Below are 19075 nucleotides of genomic sequence, written 5' to 3' on the forward strand. Positions count from 1 at the left end.
CAGTGGAAAGCCAGCAGCAACGGAGTCGCGCTACCCAGGTGTCTGTGTGTTTAGGTGTATTCAGCCACCTGCACTTATGGCAGAATGACCAAGGTCTTTTACGTGCCATAATTATTGTGATGACACGGGGGTGGGACATGGCTTCCGTCTCTGGGTCTGCACATAAAGTTGACCCGTGTCCGTCCCGGCCCGAATTCGAACCTGCGACCTTCCGATCACAAATCCAGTGCTCTACCACCTGAGCTACCGGGCCCCTAATGCATACCAGCGGAACAAATGGTGCAAGCATACAACAACGTGAGGGAAGATGATTCACAGTACGTTTATTCTGTTTAATTCATAACATGCAATGGACACGCCTGGATGTGTCGTTGTGAGAGTTGTTATACAGCACTTAATAACTCCATGCGGTCGCAACAACTGACTTGACAGTTCGTACCTTTACCCGTGACAATGATTGTGTTGCAGGGTTCCTGAAGAAGTGCATCCAGCTGTTTGAAACCACGGTGGTGAGACACGGTCTGATGCTGGTAGGACCCGCTGTGTCGGGCAAGACCAAGGTACGTCTAGACATGTCTGAGTGTCTGTACAGTGTGACTGTGTACAATGCTGGTAGGACCCGCTGTATCGGGCAAGACCAAGGTACGTCTAGACATGTCTGTGTGTCTGAACAGTGTGACTGTGTACAATGCTGGTAGGACCCGCTGTGTCGGGCAAGACCAAGGTACGTCTAGACATGTCTGTGTGTCTGTACAGTGTGACTGTGTACAATGCTGGTAGGACCCGCTGTGTCGGGCAAGACCAAGGTACGTCTAGACATGTCTGTGTGTCTGTACAGTGTGACTGTGTACAATGCTGGTAGGACCCGCTGTGTCGGGCAAGACCAAGGTACGTCTAGACATGTCTGAGTGTCTGTACAGTGTGACTGTGTACAATGCTGGTAGGACCCGCTGTATCGGGCAAGACCAAGGTACGTCTAGACATGTCTGTGTGTCTCAGTGTACAGTGTGACTGTGTACAATGCTGGTAGGACCCGCTGTGTCGGGCAAGACCAAGGTACGTCTAGACATGTCTGTGTGTCTCAGTGTACAGTGTGACTGTACAATGCTGGTAGGACCCGCTGTGTCGGGCAAGACCAAGGTACGTCTAGACATGTCTGAGTGTCTGTACAGTGTGACTGTGTACAATGCTGGTAGGACCCGCTGTGTCGGGCAAGACCAAGGTACGTCTAGACATGTCTGTGTGTCTGTACAGTGTGACTGTGTACAATGCTGGTAGGACCCGCTGTGTCGGGCAAGACCAAGGTACGTCTAGACATGTCTGAGTGTCTGTACAGTGTGACTGTGTACAATGCTGGTAGGACCCGCTGTGTCGGGCAAGACCAAGGTACGTCTAGACATGTCTGAGTGTCTGTACAGTGTGACTGTACAATGCTGGTAGGACCCGCTGTGTCGGGCAAGACCAAGGTACGTCTAGACATGTCTGTGTGTCTGTACAGTGTGACTGTGTACAATGCTGGTAGGACCCGCTGTGTCGGGCAAGACCAAGGTACGTCTAGACATGTCTGTGTGTCTGTACAGTGTGACTGTACAATGCTGGTAGGACCCGCTGTGTCGGGCAAGACCAAGGTACGTCTAGACATGTGTGAGTGTCTGTACAGTGTGACTGTGTACAATGCTGGTAGGACCCGCTGTGTCGGGCAAGACCCGGCAAGGTACGTACCGACATGTCTCGCTGTAAGGAGAGGGGGGGGGGGGTAGGGAGGGGGAGGTTGTTAGCGAGGGGGGGGGTGGGGTATTAACTAGCAAGATGAGATACTCAGTACTAGCTGATTGCCTCACAATAAACTGATGCCCCAATGTCCTTGCTGACACTCTCGCCGTTCACCCAATGTCAAGGCTGCACAGAGTGAGTCTCTCATCCCCAACTCCCCCATCATCCTTCATGTTTAGAGCTGACCTGCACTCAAGTTACTCACAACCATAATGTTTACACTTTTGTGTGTGTGTTTTGTTCTGTTCCTGTTCACAGTGCTACGAGGTGCTGCAGAAGGCGATGACGTCACTGAAGGGGGAGATGTCGCCCAGTGGGGTGGACTTTGAGCCGGTACACACGTACGTCCTCAACCCCAAGTCCATCACCATGGGCCAGCTATACGGCGAGTTTGACGCGCAGACACACGAGTGGTGAGTTGATAATTATAGTGTCACCCTGATGACCATTGAACACGGTGGTGAATATTACAGGCAACTGTACTCGTGGGGTTTGCAGTGATGCACCAAAGTACGACATGCAGTAACGCGAGTAGTAACTAGCTCGCAGACACTCGAGTGATGGTCATTTTTGAAGATGAGTACTTCTGAATATGTCTCTTCCGACATCATGTGCTGGCGTGATTCTTGTACCCTACCAGTGGTCACTGCTTCACAAAAACTAAGCTCATAACAAGTAGAGCAAACACTGCAGACACGTCCGACCACAAAACGTCATGGAATGCATGCTCCATATATATCTTTCAGATCCGCGAGTGGCTGCTACATAACTCTAGCGTCATGTAGTAGGCTGGGTTCTAATGTAGTGTTATCAAGTGTTATACCTTCAAGTGAGAATTGTATGCGCACATTGCTCTGTGCGTGATGTGTTGTAGAGTGTGGATACTGATCGTGGTCCCCTATTGCTATGAGTGTGAGGTGTTGGTGACTGGATACTGATCGTGGTCCCCTGCCCACATTGCTATGAGTGTGAGGTGTTGGTGACTAGATACTGATCGTGGTCCCCTGCCCACATTGCTATGAACGTGAGGTGTTGGTGACTGGATACTGATCGTGGTCCCCTGCCCACATTGCTATGAACGTGAGGTGTTGGTGACTGGATACTGATCGTGGTCCCCTGCCCACATTGCTATGAGTGTGAGGTGTTGGTGACTGGATACTGATCGTGGTCCCCTGCCCACATTGCTATGAGCGTGAGGTGTTGGTGACTGGAAACTGAGCGTTGTGGTTGCCCCCAGGACTGACGGGATCCTGTCCACGCTGATCCGTCACGGCTGCTCGGCGCACGACAACGACATGCGCTGGTTCATGTTTGACGGGCCGGTGGACGCCGTGTGGATCGAGAACATGAACACCGTGCTCGACGACAACAAGAAGCTGTGTCTCACCAGTGGTGAGATCATCAAGCTCACCGAGGTAGGTACACACCACTGTCGAACAAAACACGTTTGTTTCTAGGACAACAAAGTCCATGCATTTGGTGTGTTAAAGTGTTTAACAATAATTATTTGCTTGGAAGTGAGATGTAACAACCGCGTTTTGTCTTACGCTTTCGGACACTTTCGGACACATGTTCCTTCGGTTATTTTCCCCGGGCAGTGTTATCTGTAATTGCATGAGGCTAGTAAAAGCCAATCTCTTAGACACTCATGATAGTGTTTGATGTAGCATGAAGGAATTATAAACCAACTGTTAGCTCAGGTCCAACTGTTAGGTCAGCTCTGTAACGAAATGAATGCAGCTTGGTATCAAAAACCTTACCTTTACATCTTTGTATCATAATCATGGCCGTTGCAGCTTGGAATAAAAAAAAAAGACTTTTCCAGCTTGGTGTCAAAAACATGGTCTTTACAGATTGGTATTAAAAACGTATCAGAAATACAGCTTGGCATCATAAACATGGTCTTTGCAGCTTGGTATCAAAAAACAGACCTTTGCGACAGTCACCTGTAGGACTACCTTGCTGGGCTGTGCATGTTTGGTAGACAGTGGTATACAGTGGTAGACAGTGTTTGAAGTGACACGTGTGGTGCCAGGCGATGACGATGATGTTCAAGGTGGCGGACACATGGTGGCGGACCTGGCTGTGGCCTGTTGGGCTGTGCATGTTTGGTAGACAGTGTTTGAAGTGACACGTGTGTTTTCAGGCAATGCCGATGATGTTCAAGGTGGCGGACACATGGTGGCGGACCTGGCTGTGGCCTGTTGGGCTGTGCATGTTTGGTAGACAGTGTTTGAAGTGACACGTGTGTTTCCAGGCGATGACGATGATGTTCGAGGTGGCGGACCTGGCTGTGGCCTCGCCGGCCACTGTGAGTCGTTGCGGCATGGTGTACCTGGAGCCGTCCTACATCGGCCTGCAGCCCTTCTACATGTGCTGGCTCGACACGCTGCCGCTCAACGTCAAGCCGCAGAGGGGCGCCTTCATCACGCTCTTTGAACAATTCCTCGAGGTGAGCCCGTCACACAGCGCTATGCAGTGCAAAGCGAACACGGCGCCGTATTGTGTTGCCCTCTTCTTTCTAGCATTGATGGTTTAACTAAATTGATAGGCAGGAATTTCCTTCAGTATGACATGACATGTGACAATGTCAGTGCAAGTGTGGTGTTCAGGAACTGTGTGACGGACCTGTGAGTGTAGGCGTCTGTGTGTCTGTCACTTTGCTACTTCCTTTTTTCTCTTTCGTCCTCTTCTTCCTCCTCTTCCTTCTTCTTTGTCGCCGTCTTAAGACCCAAGTCCTGAAGGCATCATACGTACCACGCCTATTCTCACCAATGAGGTGCAAGAACTAAAGAAAGTTAACTGGCACACGATATACTAATAGGCATTTCACAAGAGCTGTTCTTCCTGTATAAAATTCCATATAGGATTACGTACACAATTCAACATGTCATACTGTTCAGAATTCCACATTCACGTCTTATTTCTCAGCCTACGAGGCGATAACGCGTGTGTATTGCCCTGTACTCTGATTGACGATATCACACAGCATGGGGACGATCAACCGAGACAACATGTTTTCTTCTAGCGAGCATGTGTGTGTGTCGTGTGCTCAGGTTCTGGAACACTTTTATGTAAAACGTAGGTAACGTATGTATGATTCAAAAAAACGCAATTAAAAGATTTCTGACAACCAAGCTGAATCTTTGAATTAACAATAGGTTTGGATGTTATTAAGTACAATGTGTTGAAGTACACTAATTGATAAAATCGTGATTCCCAAATGCAAGTATACTAAAGAACAGACTATGTTCACAATACCCCTTTAAAGTTTACGTGCGTGTCTTTGAATTTGGCAAAAAAGTATCATTCTCAAGTTCGTTGACTACCATTCGCTTTATAACTTCACATGTTTGTCTTTCCTTTGCTCCATGTTCTAAGTCTGCAGTATGTTTCGGTCATCAACGAGTAAGACTGTTGCATAGATGACAGTAACGTACGTAGCTTCTTGAGTGATTCTAAAGTGTAGCGCGTGTATTGCAGGTACCAGCTATCTACTGTCCCGATTCGCCGCATACTGTTGTACATAATGATAAATCATTTAACTGCGTTTGGGTTTGAACAAGTAACCTACTTTAAGGCGAGCGGAATAGAAATAGAATTGCTGACAATTGTTGACATGACGTTTTATGAAGAATAGTTTAATAGGCGGGTGCTTAAGTTGTCACGAGAAAGGGCACAAAGTGAAGTGGTGTTCGTGTGGGTGTGCATGTGTGTGTGTGTGTGTGTGTGTGTGTGTGTGTGTGTGTGTGTGTGTGTGTGTGTGTGTGTGTGTGTGGTGTTCGTGTGTGTGTGTGTGTGTACGTGTGTGTTTGTGTGTGTGTGTACGTGTGTGTTCGTGTGTGTATGTGTGTGTGTGCGTGTGTGTATGTGTGTATGTGTGTGTGGTGTGTGTGTGTGTGTGGTGTGTGTGTGTGTTACAGCCAGCCATCAAGGTGTTACGGACAGACCTGAAGGAGATTGTGGGCACGCTGGATGGCGGGGTGGTCTTCAACCTCCTCAAGCTCATCGACTCCTTCTTCCCACCATTCGTACAGAAAGAGGTGAGGCTTTCTTGTTCCACTTTGCTCTCGGTCTGTGTTACACGACACTTGAGATTGACGAAGTTCTCAAATGTCGTATAGTTGTGTTCTTTTATTCTACGTGGCCCGTCTTCACAGCAGCAGACAAAAACTCGTCAAATTGAGTTCGAGGATTTATTTAGCATTCCATACATACAACTGCACATCGTAGCAGAACTCTAAGTAGAAGCCCTTTAACATACAAATCGCGCTGACCTATTTAGTAAAAATATACTCAATCTCGAGAATATTTCAGACCGAACATGATACAACTAAAATTATATGAACCGACCATGGACTAGATTAGTGACATTCTCTGTGAGTACATCAAAAGCGCCGGCGCACTTAATCCGAGCGAACGCCACGAACCCACGACTCAAAACAACGTGGTAAACAACTTGTTTTGACAGGACTAGAAAGTTCATCTGCATTCTCGTCCAAACATAAATATTGTGTTTACAAAATATAATTTCGACACTTTCACACAAAGTACAAATAAGTCAACTACATGCAACACACAAAACTGAACCAAAGTTCAGCAACGGCAGCGTTTCCTAACATTCTGTCTGTCTGTCTGTCTGTCTGTCTGTCTGTCTGTCTATCAAGCCAAAGGCCATAGCTCACAACTCCAAGCTGGTAGAGCCGTGGTTCATGTTCTCTGTGTGTTGTACAGGGCGAGAGGCCCATCAAGCCAGAGGACATAGCTCACATCCCCAAGCTGGTAGAGCCGTGGTTTATGTTCATGTTCTCTGTGTGTTGTTCAGGGCGAGAGGCCCATCAAGCCAGAGACCATAGCTCACATCCCCAAGCTGATAGAGCCGTGGTTCATGTTCTGTGTGTATTGTACAGGGCGAGAGACCCATCACGCCAGAGACCATAGCCCACATCCCAAAGCTGGTAGAGCCGTGGTTCATGTTATGTACGTGTGTGTTGTACAGGGCGAGAGGCCCATCAAGCCAGAGACCATAGCTCACATCCCCAAGCTGATAGAGCCGTGGTTCATGTTATGTGTGTGTTGTACAGGGCGAGAGGCCCATCAAGCCAGAGACCATAGCTCACATCCCCAAGCTGAAAGAGCCGTGGTTCATGTTCTGTGTGTATGTGTGTGTTGTACAGGGCGAGAGGCCCATCAAGCCAGAGACCATAGCTCACATCCCCAAGCTGGTAGAGCCGTGGTTCATGTTCTGTGTGTGTGTGTTGTACAGGGCGAGAGGCCCATCAAGCTAGAGACCATAGCTCACATCCCCAAGCTGGTAGAGCCGTGGTTCATGTTCTGTGTGTGTTGTACAGGGCGAGAGGCCCATCAAGCCAGAGACCATAGCTCACATCCCCAAGCTGAAAGAGCCGTGGTTCATGTTATGTACGTGTGTGTTGTACAGGGCGAGAGGCCCATCAAGCCAGAGACCATAGCTCACATCCCCAAGCTGATAGAGCCGTGGTTCATGTTATGTGTGTGTTGTACAGGGCGAGAGGCCCATCAAGCCAGAGACCATAGCTCACATCCCCAAGCTGATAGAGCCGTGGTTCATGTTATGTGTGTGTTGTACAGGGCGAGAGGCCCATCAAGCCAGAGACCATAGCTCACATCCCCAAGCTGAAAGAGCCGTGGTTCATGTTCTGTGTGTATGTGTGTGTTGTACAGGGCGAGAGGCCCATCAAGCCAGAGACCATAGCTCACATCCCCAAGCTGGTAGAGCCGTGGTTCATGTTCTGTGTGTGTGTGTTGTACAGGGCGAGAGGCCCATCAAGCTAGAGACCATAGCTCACATCCCCAAGCTGATAGAGCCGTGGTTCATGTTATGTGTGTGTTGTACAGGGCGAGAGGCCCATCAAGCCAGAGACCGTAGCTCACATCCCCAAGCTGAAAGAGCCGTTGTTCATGTTCTGTGTGTATGTGTGTGTTGTACAGGGCGAGAGGCCCATCAAGCCAGAGACCATAGCTCACATCCCCAAGCTGGTAGAGCCGTGGTTCATGTTCTGTGTGTGTGTGTTGTACAGGGCGAGAGGCCCATCAAGCTAGAGACCATAGCTCACATCCCCAAGCTGGTAGAGCCGTGGTTCATGTTCTGTGTGTGTGTGTTGTACAGGGCGAGAGGCCCATCAAGCTAGAGACCATAGCTCACATCCCCAAGCTGATAGAGCCGTGGTTCATGTTCTGTGTGTGTGTGTTGTACAGGGCGAGAGGCCCATCAAGCTAGAGACCATAGCTCACATCCCCAAGCTGGTAGAGCCGTGGTTCATGTTATGTGTGTGTTGTACAGGGCGAGAGGCCCATCAAGCCAGAGACCATAGCTCACATCCCCAAGCTGGTAGAGCCGTGGTTTATCTTCGCGCTGATATGGAGTGTGGGCGCTACGTGTGACAACGACAGCAGGGTCAAGTTCTCCACCTGGGTCAGAACCACCATGAGGAAACACCAGGTACAGACCTTTCATCACCACACACACATACACACACACACAAACACAAACACACTCATACACACACACTCACACACTCACACAAACATACACACACACACACACACACATATACACTCACACAAACATACACACACACACACACACACACACACACACACACACACACACACACACACACACACACAATCCCACACGAGATTGATAAGGTACAGCAGGTAACAATTTCCGAGATATCGCGAATGTGATTGCTGTCGTTGTTGATTTTTCCAAACTACAGTGAATCACTCAAACCAGATCGTTGTGTTGCGCGAACAGCTTTAAACAGTCCCGAATTCTTTTTCAGGTTTGTTCATTTGCTGGTTGAGTGCTTGCTGTTGTATGTCGCAGTGCTGATGAAATGGTGTGATGTTGTGACGCATCGTTTACTGACGTGTAATGGTGTATGACGCAGCACCGTTGCCCAAAAATTGCGAAAACATCTGGATGACGTCATATTGTGATGTATTGTGTAATAACGTGTAGTATATGAAGGAGGGCGTGGTGTACGACTACCAGCTGGATGACGTCATGTTGTGACGTGTGATGTATGACGCAGTGCCGACTGCTGTTCCCCAAGGACGGCCTGGTGTACGACTACCAGCTGGATGACGGGCTGAACTCGGAGCTCAAGGAAGATGAGGATGAGGAGGCCGACACGTCTGGCGAGCTGAGGGTCAGAGCACTGCACCACCTCACCACCCAGTTAAAACCCCAAGACTCACACAGTTCACGTTATATCAATCACACTGCACCACCCCACCACCTAGTTTAAACACCAAGGCTCACACAGTTCACGTTATATCAATCACACTGCACCACCTCACCACCTAGTTTAAACACCAAGGCTCACACAGTTCACGTTATATCAATCACACTGCACCACCCCACCACCTAGTTTAAACACCAAGGCTCACACAGTTCACGTTATATCAATCACACTGCACCACCTCACCACCTAGTTAAAAAACCCACCAAGGCTAACGCATTACACGTTATATCAATCATACTGCACCACCCCACCACCTAGTTTACACCCCAAGGCTAACACAATTCACGTTATATCAATCACACTGCACCACCTCACCACCTAGTTTAAACACCAAGGCTCACACAGTTCACGTTATATCAATCACACTGCACCACTATCCTTATCAGTTATTCTGCAGAAAAACAGAAATGCTGGAGAAAAACTGTTTGTTTCTGCAGCATTTCTGCATAATGTCATCTTTCGCGAGAGCAACGTTTTTTTTTCTGCAGTAAGACAGTTTTACTGCAGTAAAATTGAAATCAAGAATGCTGCAGTAAAACGGTGATGTTGTTTTACTGGAGTAAAATTGTTTACACTTTTTCTTCAGCATTTTGGCATTATTCAGTTATTCTGCAGAAAAACAGAAATGCTTGAGAAAAACTGTCTTTTCTGCAGCATTTCTGCATAATGTCATCTTTTGCCGAAGCAACGGGTTTTTCTGGAGCAAAATGAACTTGGTGATCCTCGTTTAGCTGGCGTTTTCAGCCATTAAAAGTAAAGTGTGCGTTACAGGCTTGGTGTGTTACAGGCGGTGTGTGTAAGAGGCTTGTTGAGTTCCAGGTGGTGTGTGATACAGGCTTGGTGTGTAACGGACTTGGTGTGTTACATGTGGTGTGTGATCCAGGCTTGGTGTGTTACAGGTGGAGTGTATTACAGGCTTGGTGTGTAACAGGTTCGGTGTGTTACAGGTGCTGTGTATTACATGCTTGGTATGTAACATGCTTGGTTTGTAACTGGCTTGGTGTGTAACAGGCTTGGTGTGTAACAGGCTTGGTGTGTTATATGTGGTGTGTGTTACAGGCTTGGTGTGTTACAGGTGGTGTGGGGTATGACAGGCTTGGTGTGTTACAGGCGGTGTGTGTAACAGGCTTGTTCAATGTTGTGTTTCAGGTGGTGTGTATTACAGGCTTGGTGTGTTACAGGCGGTGTGGCGGAACTGGATGTACGGGCAGGCCAAGTACGAAGTGACGGCCGAGATGAACTACTCCGACATCCTGGTGCCCACCATAGACACCGTGCGCAGCGCTCACATCATCGGCATGCTGCTCGCCATCAAGAAGCCCGTGAGTGCTGGACAGCTGGCCTGCACTACTCACTCAAGACACTCAACGCTCAACATTTTACTGTCCTTACCAAAACAAGGAAAATTGCCTTGCAGTGTCGGTCGGTAACAGACATACAATACATCACATTTACTAAGAATTAAGAATAGCACTCAACACTAAAACATATCTCATTTACTAAGAATTGAGAGTTGCACTAAAATACATCTAAAATTCCTAAGCAGTCACTCACGGGACACACACACACACACACACCACGCACACATACACCACACACACACACACACACACACACACACACACACACACACACAAACACACACACACACACACAAACACAAACACACACACACATACACTGAATTTCAATAACAATAACAACACTATATTTGAAACTGTTGTATCAAGTGACATACACTTGATAGACAAGATGCTTTGTCATCATTTTTACCACTTTTCATTCATAACAAGCTGGGTAACAAAAAACACTAATCATATGTGATACATTCAAGTTGCCAATGGTTTTGATATTCAGGCGAGACATGGATTGTCGAAGTAAAAGCCATGTAGGCTGTTTGTTTGATTTATGGAACCATCGTAGATTATGATTCGTGTTTCCGAGGACAACGACTGTAAACGTTTGCTCTCGAACACCCAATCAATGTTGGACATTCCCGCGACAACTCATGGTCATTTTGCAACTAAGCTATGCAATCACACATTGCGCAACGAAAAGGATTGAAACAAAAAGAAAAGGTACATGCTATAAAATGACTGACCTCACAAATATGATGGCAGCTCTGTGCATTTGTGGACTGGAAGAAAAGCGACGTAAAATTTACGTTTGACGTCACATTTTCAATTATGACGCAATCGATTGAACTTCTGACGCGTTTTGGGGCCCTGAATTGCATTCTTAAAAATCGGCTCCCTGTGGGTGATTGTGCGTACTGTTGCACTACTAACATTATGACAAAAACCGTTTGGTTGCAATTTTGTTAGACCAGCATGTTGCCTTTTGTTACAGCTGTATCAATCTCGGCCTTCGGCCTTGGTCCATGAAGATGATACAAACGGCGATATGGTCCCCTCGGACCAACACAAACAGCTGGTCTGACAACAAGCAACCAAACATCTTATAGTGTTTATCTACACGCAATATAACTATTGTGTTTATCAACATGGAATATATCATGTTTAATCTGCACGCAAGATTGATATTTTTCGATTTATTATCTTGCTCAATTGTTCATTGGTTTGACTGGAGTCATTTCCAGAGACTGCTAGCAGAAACACTTTCTAAGCTAAGTGTTTGTGTACACGAAAGGTGCTGATCAAAGTGTTTGTGTACACGACAGGTGCTGATCAAAGTGTTTGTGTACACGACAGGTGCTGATCAAAGTGTTTGTGTACACGACAGGTGCTGATCAAAGTGTTTGTGTACACGACAGGTGCTGATCAAAGTGTTTGTGTACACGACAGGTGCTGATCATAGAGTTTGTGTACACAGCAGGTGCTGATCAAAGTGTTTGTGTACACGGCAGGTGCTGATCATAGTATTTGTGTACACGACATGTGCTGATCATAGTGTTTGTGTACACGACAGGTGCTGATCATAGTGTTTGTGTACACGACAGGTGCTGATCATAGTATTTGTGTACATGACAGGTGCTGATCATAGTGTTTGTGTACACGGCAGGTGCTGATCATAGTGTTTGTGTACACGGCAGGTGCTGATCATAGTGTTTGTGTACACGGCAGGTGCTGATCAAAGTGTTTGTGTACACGACAGGTGCTGATCAAAGTGTTTGTGTACACGACAGGTGCTGATCATAGTGTTTGTGTACACGACAGGTGCTGATCATAGTGTTTGTGTACACGACAGGTGCTGATCAAAGTGTTTGTGTACACGACAGGTGCTGATCATAGTGTTTGTGTATACGACAGGTGCTGATCAAAGTGTTTGTGTACACGATAGGTGCTGATCATAGTGTTTGTGTACACGACAGGTGCTGATCAAAGTGTTTGTGTACACGACAGGTGCTGATCAAAGTGTTTGTGTACACGACAGGTGCTGATCAAAGTGTTTGTGTACACGACAGGTGCTGATCATAGGGCCGACCGGCACGGGCAAGACACTGACCATCTCTGACAAGCTGGTTAACGGGCTGGCCGAAAAATATATCCCAGAGTTCATCATCTTCTCCGCCAAGACCAGCAGCAACCAGACTCAGGACCTCATGGACGGCAAGCTGGACAAACGGTCAGCATCTCTCCCTCGCTTAGTTTCGACAGTTATGTTATGTGTTATATGAAGTCTTATATCGCGCGCGTATCTCCAGACTCGGACCCAAGGCGCAGGGATCTATTTATGCCGTGTGACATGGAATTTTTTACACAATACATCACGCATTCACATCGACCAGCAAATCGCAGCCATTTCGGCGCATATCCTACTTTTCACGGCCTATTATTCCAAGTCACACGGGTATTTTGGTGGACATTTTTTTTATCTGTGCCTATGCAATTTTGCCAGGAAAGACCCTTTTGTCAATCGTGGGATCTTTAACGTGCACATCCCAATGTGGTGTACACGAAGGGACCTCGGTTTTTCGTCTCATCCGAAAGACTAGCACTTGAACCCACCACCTAGGTTAGGAAAGGGGGGAGAAAATTGCTAACGCTCTGACCCAGGGTCGAACTCGCAACCTCTCGCTTCCGAGCGCAAGTGCGTTACCACTCGGTCACCCAGTCCTTAGTTGTATCCATAGAACTACAACTAACAAGGCCGCATACAACAACTAGAATCAAAGGAGCATAACAAGCAAAGCTTATTGACATGCTCTTTACAAAACAGGAAAAGGGGATTTGTAGAAGGGGAAATAGCAGAAAAAGTACTCCCTCTCTTATAGGCATTATCTCGGAGTCAATGCGCCACGTGGCAAAACATCTTCTACCCTCCTGTCATGCAATATGTGTACTGTGTTCAGACGTAAGGGGGTGTTCGTCATGCAATATGTGTACAGTGTTCAGACGGAAGGGCGTGTTCGTCATGCAATATGTGTACTGTGTTCAGACGGAAGGGCGTGTTCGTCATGCAATATGTGTACTGTGTTCAGACGTAAGGGCGTAATCGTCATGCAATATGTGTACTGTGTTCAGACGGAAGGGCGTGTTCGTCATGCAATATGTGTACCGTGTTCAGACGTAAGGGCGTAATCGTCATGCAATATGTGTACTGTGTTCAGACGTAAGGCCGTAATCATCATGCAATATGTGTACTGTGTTCAGACGTAATGGCGTAATCGTCATGCAATATGTGTACTGTGTTCAGACGGAAGGGCGTGTTCGTCATGCAATATGTGTACCGTGTTCAGACGTAAGGGCGTAATCGTCATGCAATATGTGTACTGTGTTCAGACGTAAGAGCGTGTTCGTCATGCAATATGTGTACCGTGTTCAGACGTAAGGGCGTAATCGTCATGCAATATGTGTACTGTGTTCAGACGTAAGAGCGTGTTCGTCATGCAATATGTGTACCGTGTTCAGACGTAAGGGCGTAATCGTCATGCAATATGTGTACTGTGTTCAGACGTAAGGGCGTAATCGTCATGCAATATGTGTACTGTGTTCAGACGTAAGGGCGTAATCGTAATGCAATATGTGTACTGTGTTCAGACGGAAGGTCGTGTTCGTCATGCAATATGTGTACTGTGTTCAGACGTAAGGGCGTAATCGTCATGCAATATGTGTACTGTGTTCCGACGGAAGGGCGGTTCGTCATGCAATATGTGTACTGTGTTCAGACGGAAGGGCGTGTTCGGACCTCCCCTGGGCCGCTACTCTATCTTCTTCATCGACGACCTCAACATGCCGGCCCTGGAGGTGTTCGGCGCGCAGCCCCCCATCGAGCTCATCAGGCAGTACATGGACTTCGGGGGCTGGTACGACAGGAAGGTCATCGGTGAGTCCGTCCGGCAGGACATGGACTTTTGGGGGATTGTACAGAGAGATAGGCAGACAGAAACAGAAGAAGTGTGAGAGAACCGGCACGGTTGGCCTAGTGGTAAGGCGTCCGCCCCGTGATCGGGAGGTCGTGGGTTCGAACCCCGGCCGGGTCATACCTAAGACTTTAAAATTGGCAATCTAGTGGCTGCTCCGCCTGGCGTCTGGCATTATGGGGTCAGTGCTAGGACTGGTTGGTCCGGTGTCAGAATAATGTGACTGGGTGAGACATGAAGCCTGTGCTGCGACTTCTGTCTTGTGTGTGGCGCACGTTATATGTCAAAGCAGCACCGCCCTGATATGGCCCTTCGTGGTCGGCTGGCGGCAAACAAACAAACAAACAAAAGTGTGAGAGAGAGAGAGAGAGAGAGAGAGAGAGAGAGAGAGAGAGAGAGAGAGAGAGAGAGAGAGAGAGATGGAGAGAGATGGAGACAGACAGATAGACAGAAAGACCGAAGTAGAGACGGATAAGCTGTCTACAAGTGCACAAGGTCGCTTGTGATGCCCCAGGTGAGTTCCGGAACCTGGTGGACGTCAACTTCATGTGCTCCATGGGGCCGCCAGGGGGCGGTCGCAACCCCGTCACCGCCAGGCTGCTGCGCCACTTCAACTACCTCGCCTTCACCGAAATGGAGGACCCCAGCAAGAGGAAGATCTTCTCCGTCATCATGAAGTCCTGGCTCAGTACGTCGTCACCTCTATTATCATCATCATCATCATCATCATCATCATCATCATCATCATCATCACCGAGATGGAGGACCCCAGCAAGAGAAAGATCTTCTCCGTCATCATGAAGTCCTGGCTCCGTACGTCGTCACCATCATCATCATCATCATCATCATCATCATCATCATCATCATCATCATCATCATCATCATCATCATCATCATCATCATCGTCGTCGTCGCCGTCGCCGTCGTCGTCGTCGTCTTAATCATCATTGTCATCATCGTCGTCGTCATCATCATCGTCATCATTATCATCATCATTAGCAGCGGCACCAGCGGCAGCATCATGATCGTCGTCGTCGTCATTGCCATCGTCATCCTCATCATCATTATAATTATCATCACCATCATCACTGTGCGGGTGTTTGACAGTCGAGTAGTTATACTGGTTAAAGCATAAACTTACAAAAATAAACCATGTAACTGCTACACCATCACTTTGACATCATGTGTGTGTGTGTTTGTGTGTGTGTGTGTGTGTGTGTGTTTGTGTGTGTGTGTGTGTGTTTGTGTGTGTGTACGGTTGTGTGTGTGTGTATCTGTGTCTGTGCGTGAGTGTGTGTGTGTGTGTGTGTGTGTGTGTGTGTGTGTGCGTGTGTGTGTGTGTGTGACAGGCACGGGGTCAACGCTGTCCGTGCTGTGTGACCAGCTGGTGGACACGTGTATCAGCACGTACAACACGATCCAGAATCAACTGCTGCCCACCCCCGCCAAGTCGCACTACACGTTCAATCTGCGAGACCTGTCCAAGGTGTTCCAGGGCATCCTCATGGTGCCGTCTTCCATGGTCAATGTAAGACAGTCAGGCGAGTGTACGATGTCTGTACTATCTCTGTGCGCGGCATATTCGCATTGTCTGTATTATCTCTGTGTGTATGTCTGTGTGAGGGTTTGGTGTCGCCAAGCAAAGTGCGGGTAAGCCAGACTGTCGGATCGCTTTGTGGGGAGTGTGGGTGATGCCTGTACTATCTCTTTATGTAAATAAGGTCGGGTCAACCTACCGTCTGTCAGCGACCTAATGTTCCACTGCTCATGATGACAAAGTCACCGAGACGAACTTATGTGTGCAGACGCCGCAGGACATGCTGGGGGTGTGGTACCACGAGAGTTGCCGCGTGTTCCAGGACCGCCTGGTCAACGACGAGGACCGCGACTGGTTCGAGAACCTGCTGGCGGACAAGATGAAGGACAACTTCGGCGTCGACATTGATGACGTCATCACGCAACGGCCCTACCTCTTCTGTGATTTTACCGGCGGCTCTGGTACTGAGGAGCGCGAGTACGTCTATGTGGCTGACCACGACAAGGTAAGGGCAAGGGCATGGTTGGTGGTACTTTGTTCTGGCTGGCTGGCTGGCTGGCTGGCTGGCTGGTTGTGTAATGTGTGTGTCTGGCCACGACTAGGTTAGGGCTGGGCATGGTTGGTGGTACTTTGTTCAGGCTGTCCAGGGTGACTTATTCTAAGGAATGACACTGCCGGTGTCACGAACTGAAACCTCTGCTGAACAATCCTTCTCATTGTGGTCAATGCGCATGCTCCAATCTTGGACTTAAAAAATGCGACCCTTTGACCGAACTAACCATGGGTTAGGGTTAGGGTTAGGATTATAGGGTTAGGGTAAGGGTTAGGGTTAGGTTGTGCACGACCTGATTAATCTCCCCATGTTTGCGCATGCGCATTGACCGCATTGAGAAGGATTGTTCAGGCAGAGTTTTCAGATCGTGACACCGGCTCAGGCTGAGATATCCATTTTCTCGTGACCTGCATTTGCCAATGACTTACCGTAATGAATATTAACAGCTAAAATGAGCACACACAACTCAAACATGCTTAACAAATATTAATTTTCAGTAGCTTTGTTTTATCTTGTCGAAGAGAGAACAACAGACTCAGAATCAACGCCAGAAAGTCGGGAAATGACATGATAGTACATTTGACGTAAATCAATGACGCCGTTTCTTTTGATTCTTTAAAACTTTGACCATGTAATTTTGAAGTGAGCAGGTCCGCATGCCACGCTCAGCGGATGGGCGGTGCCTTGCCATTCTGTAGAGCACCCACCGACAAAACTGGCTTTTTAGTCATTTTACACAAAAAAAGGTTTTATTTACAAACACGAAAAATGTCATTCCTTAGAATAAGTCACGCTGCCATTTGTAATGCAAAACTTTGTTATGGGGGCCAGGTCAATGGCAAGTTGTCAAAAACAGGCGCTTGCATTTGGATGTGTCCAATGATAGTAGGTTTGGTTGTGATCAATCAGAATAATGTAGGAATAAAAATGTTTGACAGTTTGGTATGATGACATGTAATTCACATATGACTAAGTGCCAAAAGGTGCGCACGAAAAGCGGACAAAGGGGCTAAAAAATAAAAGTTGACAAACACGACTGATATTGTGATTTTTGTTAAGACAACAGATGCTGGAACCCAATTACGAAAAGAAAAGATAAATTTACCCAAATGATTTTACAAATAACGATAATTTTGTTCGTTATATCATTCAAAACGGCACTGAGTCATAGCATTAAGGTTATCTCGCACGTTTTTAAAGCTAGGGCTTTGAAACTTGGCACACAACCAAAGTATAATGACCTCCAGGTATGGCGCACATCACATTAAACAACATTGAATTTCAAGGTCACAGCGAGGTTAAATTTCCTTTGCAAACTGGAAAATTGTCGTTGTCACGTCTTACATGTTTTAATACTAGATCAGTTAGACTTTACACACTTCACATACTTTCAGCATTTTTATAAAACCTCATTAAAAGTGACCTGCTTGTTAATCTTTGTCAAAGTTCAAGGTCACAGCGGGGTCACATCTGGTCCAAATGTGGAATATTTTCAATTTATTCAGCGCGTTTATAGCACGAGCTTTGAAAATACACACAGTTCTAGTGTATAATGTTCACACACGATTAAAGTCTGGTTGAAAAAGTCAAGGTCACAGCAGGGTCGCGTTGAGGTCAAACATATACATTTTTCAATGAGGTTTTCTCATATGTTTTTGAAGCTAGGGCCTTGAAACTTGGCACACTACGCAAGTTAAATTAAACCTCATCAAATTCCAAGGTCACAGTGAGGTTAAAGATCCTTTAAGGATATTTTCTAAAAAGGTGACCGCCTGGTTAATGTTTGTCAAATTTCAAGGTCACAGCAGTGCCATCTGGCTTAAACTTTGAAAAATTGTCAATTTCTTCAACTAGTTTTATAGTGTTTGAAGTCATTCACACATGATGAAAGTCTGGTTGATAAAATCAAACGTCAAGGTCGCAGCGGGGTCGCATTGAAGTCAGACACATACAATTGTCATTTTCACGAACGCCTTTTAAGCAACACCTTTGAAACTTCACACATTCCAAAGTTTTGATGTTGTTTGGTTATAATCAAAGTGTGGTCAATTTCCATGATTGAGAGCATTCAGAGGGGTCAAGTTGAGGTCACACAAAAGAGATTAAATTGTCGACACAACAGATGAGACTGGCTACCACTGTTTATTTTAATACACTTTTATGCAAATTTTAAATTGTGTTCAACCATATACACCAAACTCACCCAAACTCCGGAAACATCCAAGAAAAGGAAAAATGTGTCCAAGCAAGGAAAAACGCCATTTCTTCAAAGGCTGGAATAACTACAGAGGCAGCCGCGTCATTACACACAATGCAATTACGTCATACATCATACATTTCTATGAGTCATGTTGAATGGAATGGTGGCATGTGCCTCTATTCTAGCTAACAACAAAGCTGAAAAAATGAATATTATCTGTTTGTTTTGTTTGCTTTACCCGTACGAGACCTTTCTGTGACCTTGACATGTGACAAGGATCTACCTTAACTTCTTTAAGTCGGAGTTGAGAGTTGTGTGATGTTTGAAGGCTCTCCCTTTAAAAACAACTGAGATAATGATGCATTTTCGTGTTTTTGATTTGCCCATGTGACCTTGA

At 46.8% G+C, this 19075-nt stretch overlaps 1 protein-coding gene across 1 annotated transcript in view; it reads left to right on the forward strand.

Moving 5' to 3' along the window:
* Positions 1-19075, forward strand: part of LOC138961925 (dynein axonemal heavy chain 1-like) — a 158284-nt gene that overhangs the window by 71314 nt on the left and 67895 nt on the right. The window contains exons 37-49 of the mRNA XM_070333604.1: positions 469-560; positions 2032-2186; positions 3011-3188; positions 4031-4225; positions 5697-5846; positions 8096-8254; positions 8853-8969; positions 10247-10387; positions 12490-12650; positions 14194-14351; positions 14903-15076; positions 15738-15916; positions 16194-16430. Coding sequence (XP_070189705.1) covers positions 469-560; positions 2032-2186; positions 3011-3188; positions 4031-4225; positions 5697-5846; positions 8096-8254; positions 8853-8969; positions 10247-10387; positions 12490-12650; positions 14194-14351; positions 14903-15076; positions 15738-15916; positions 16194-16430 — 2096 coding nt within the window. The remainder of the gene's footprint in view (positions 1-468; positions 561-2031; positions 2187-3010; positions 3189-4030; positions 4226-5696; positions 5847-8095; positions 8255-8852; positions 8970-10246; positions 10388-12489; positions 12651-14193; positions 14352-14902; positions 15077-15737; positions 15917-16193; positions 16431-19075) is intronic.

Source organism: Littorina saxatilis, linkage group LG3 (genome assembly GCF_037325665.1).
Source record: "Littorina saxatilis isolate snail1 linkage group LG3, US_GU_Lsax_2.0, whole genome shotgun sequence".
NCBI classification, from domain to species: Eukaryota; Metazoa; Mollusca; class Gastropoda; order Littorinimorpha; family Littorinidae; genus Littorina; species Littorina saxatilis.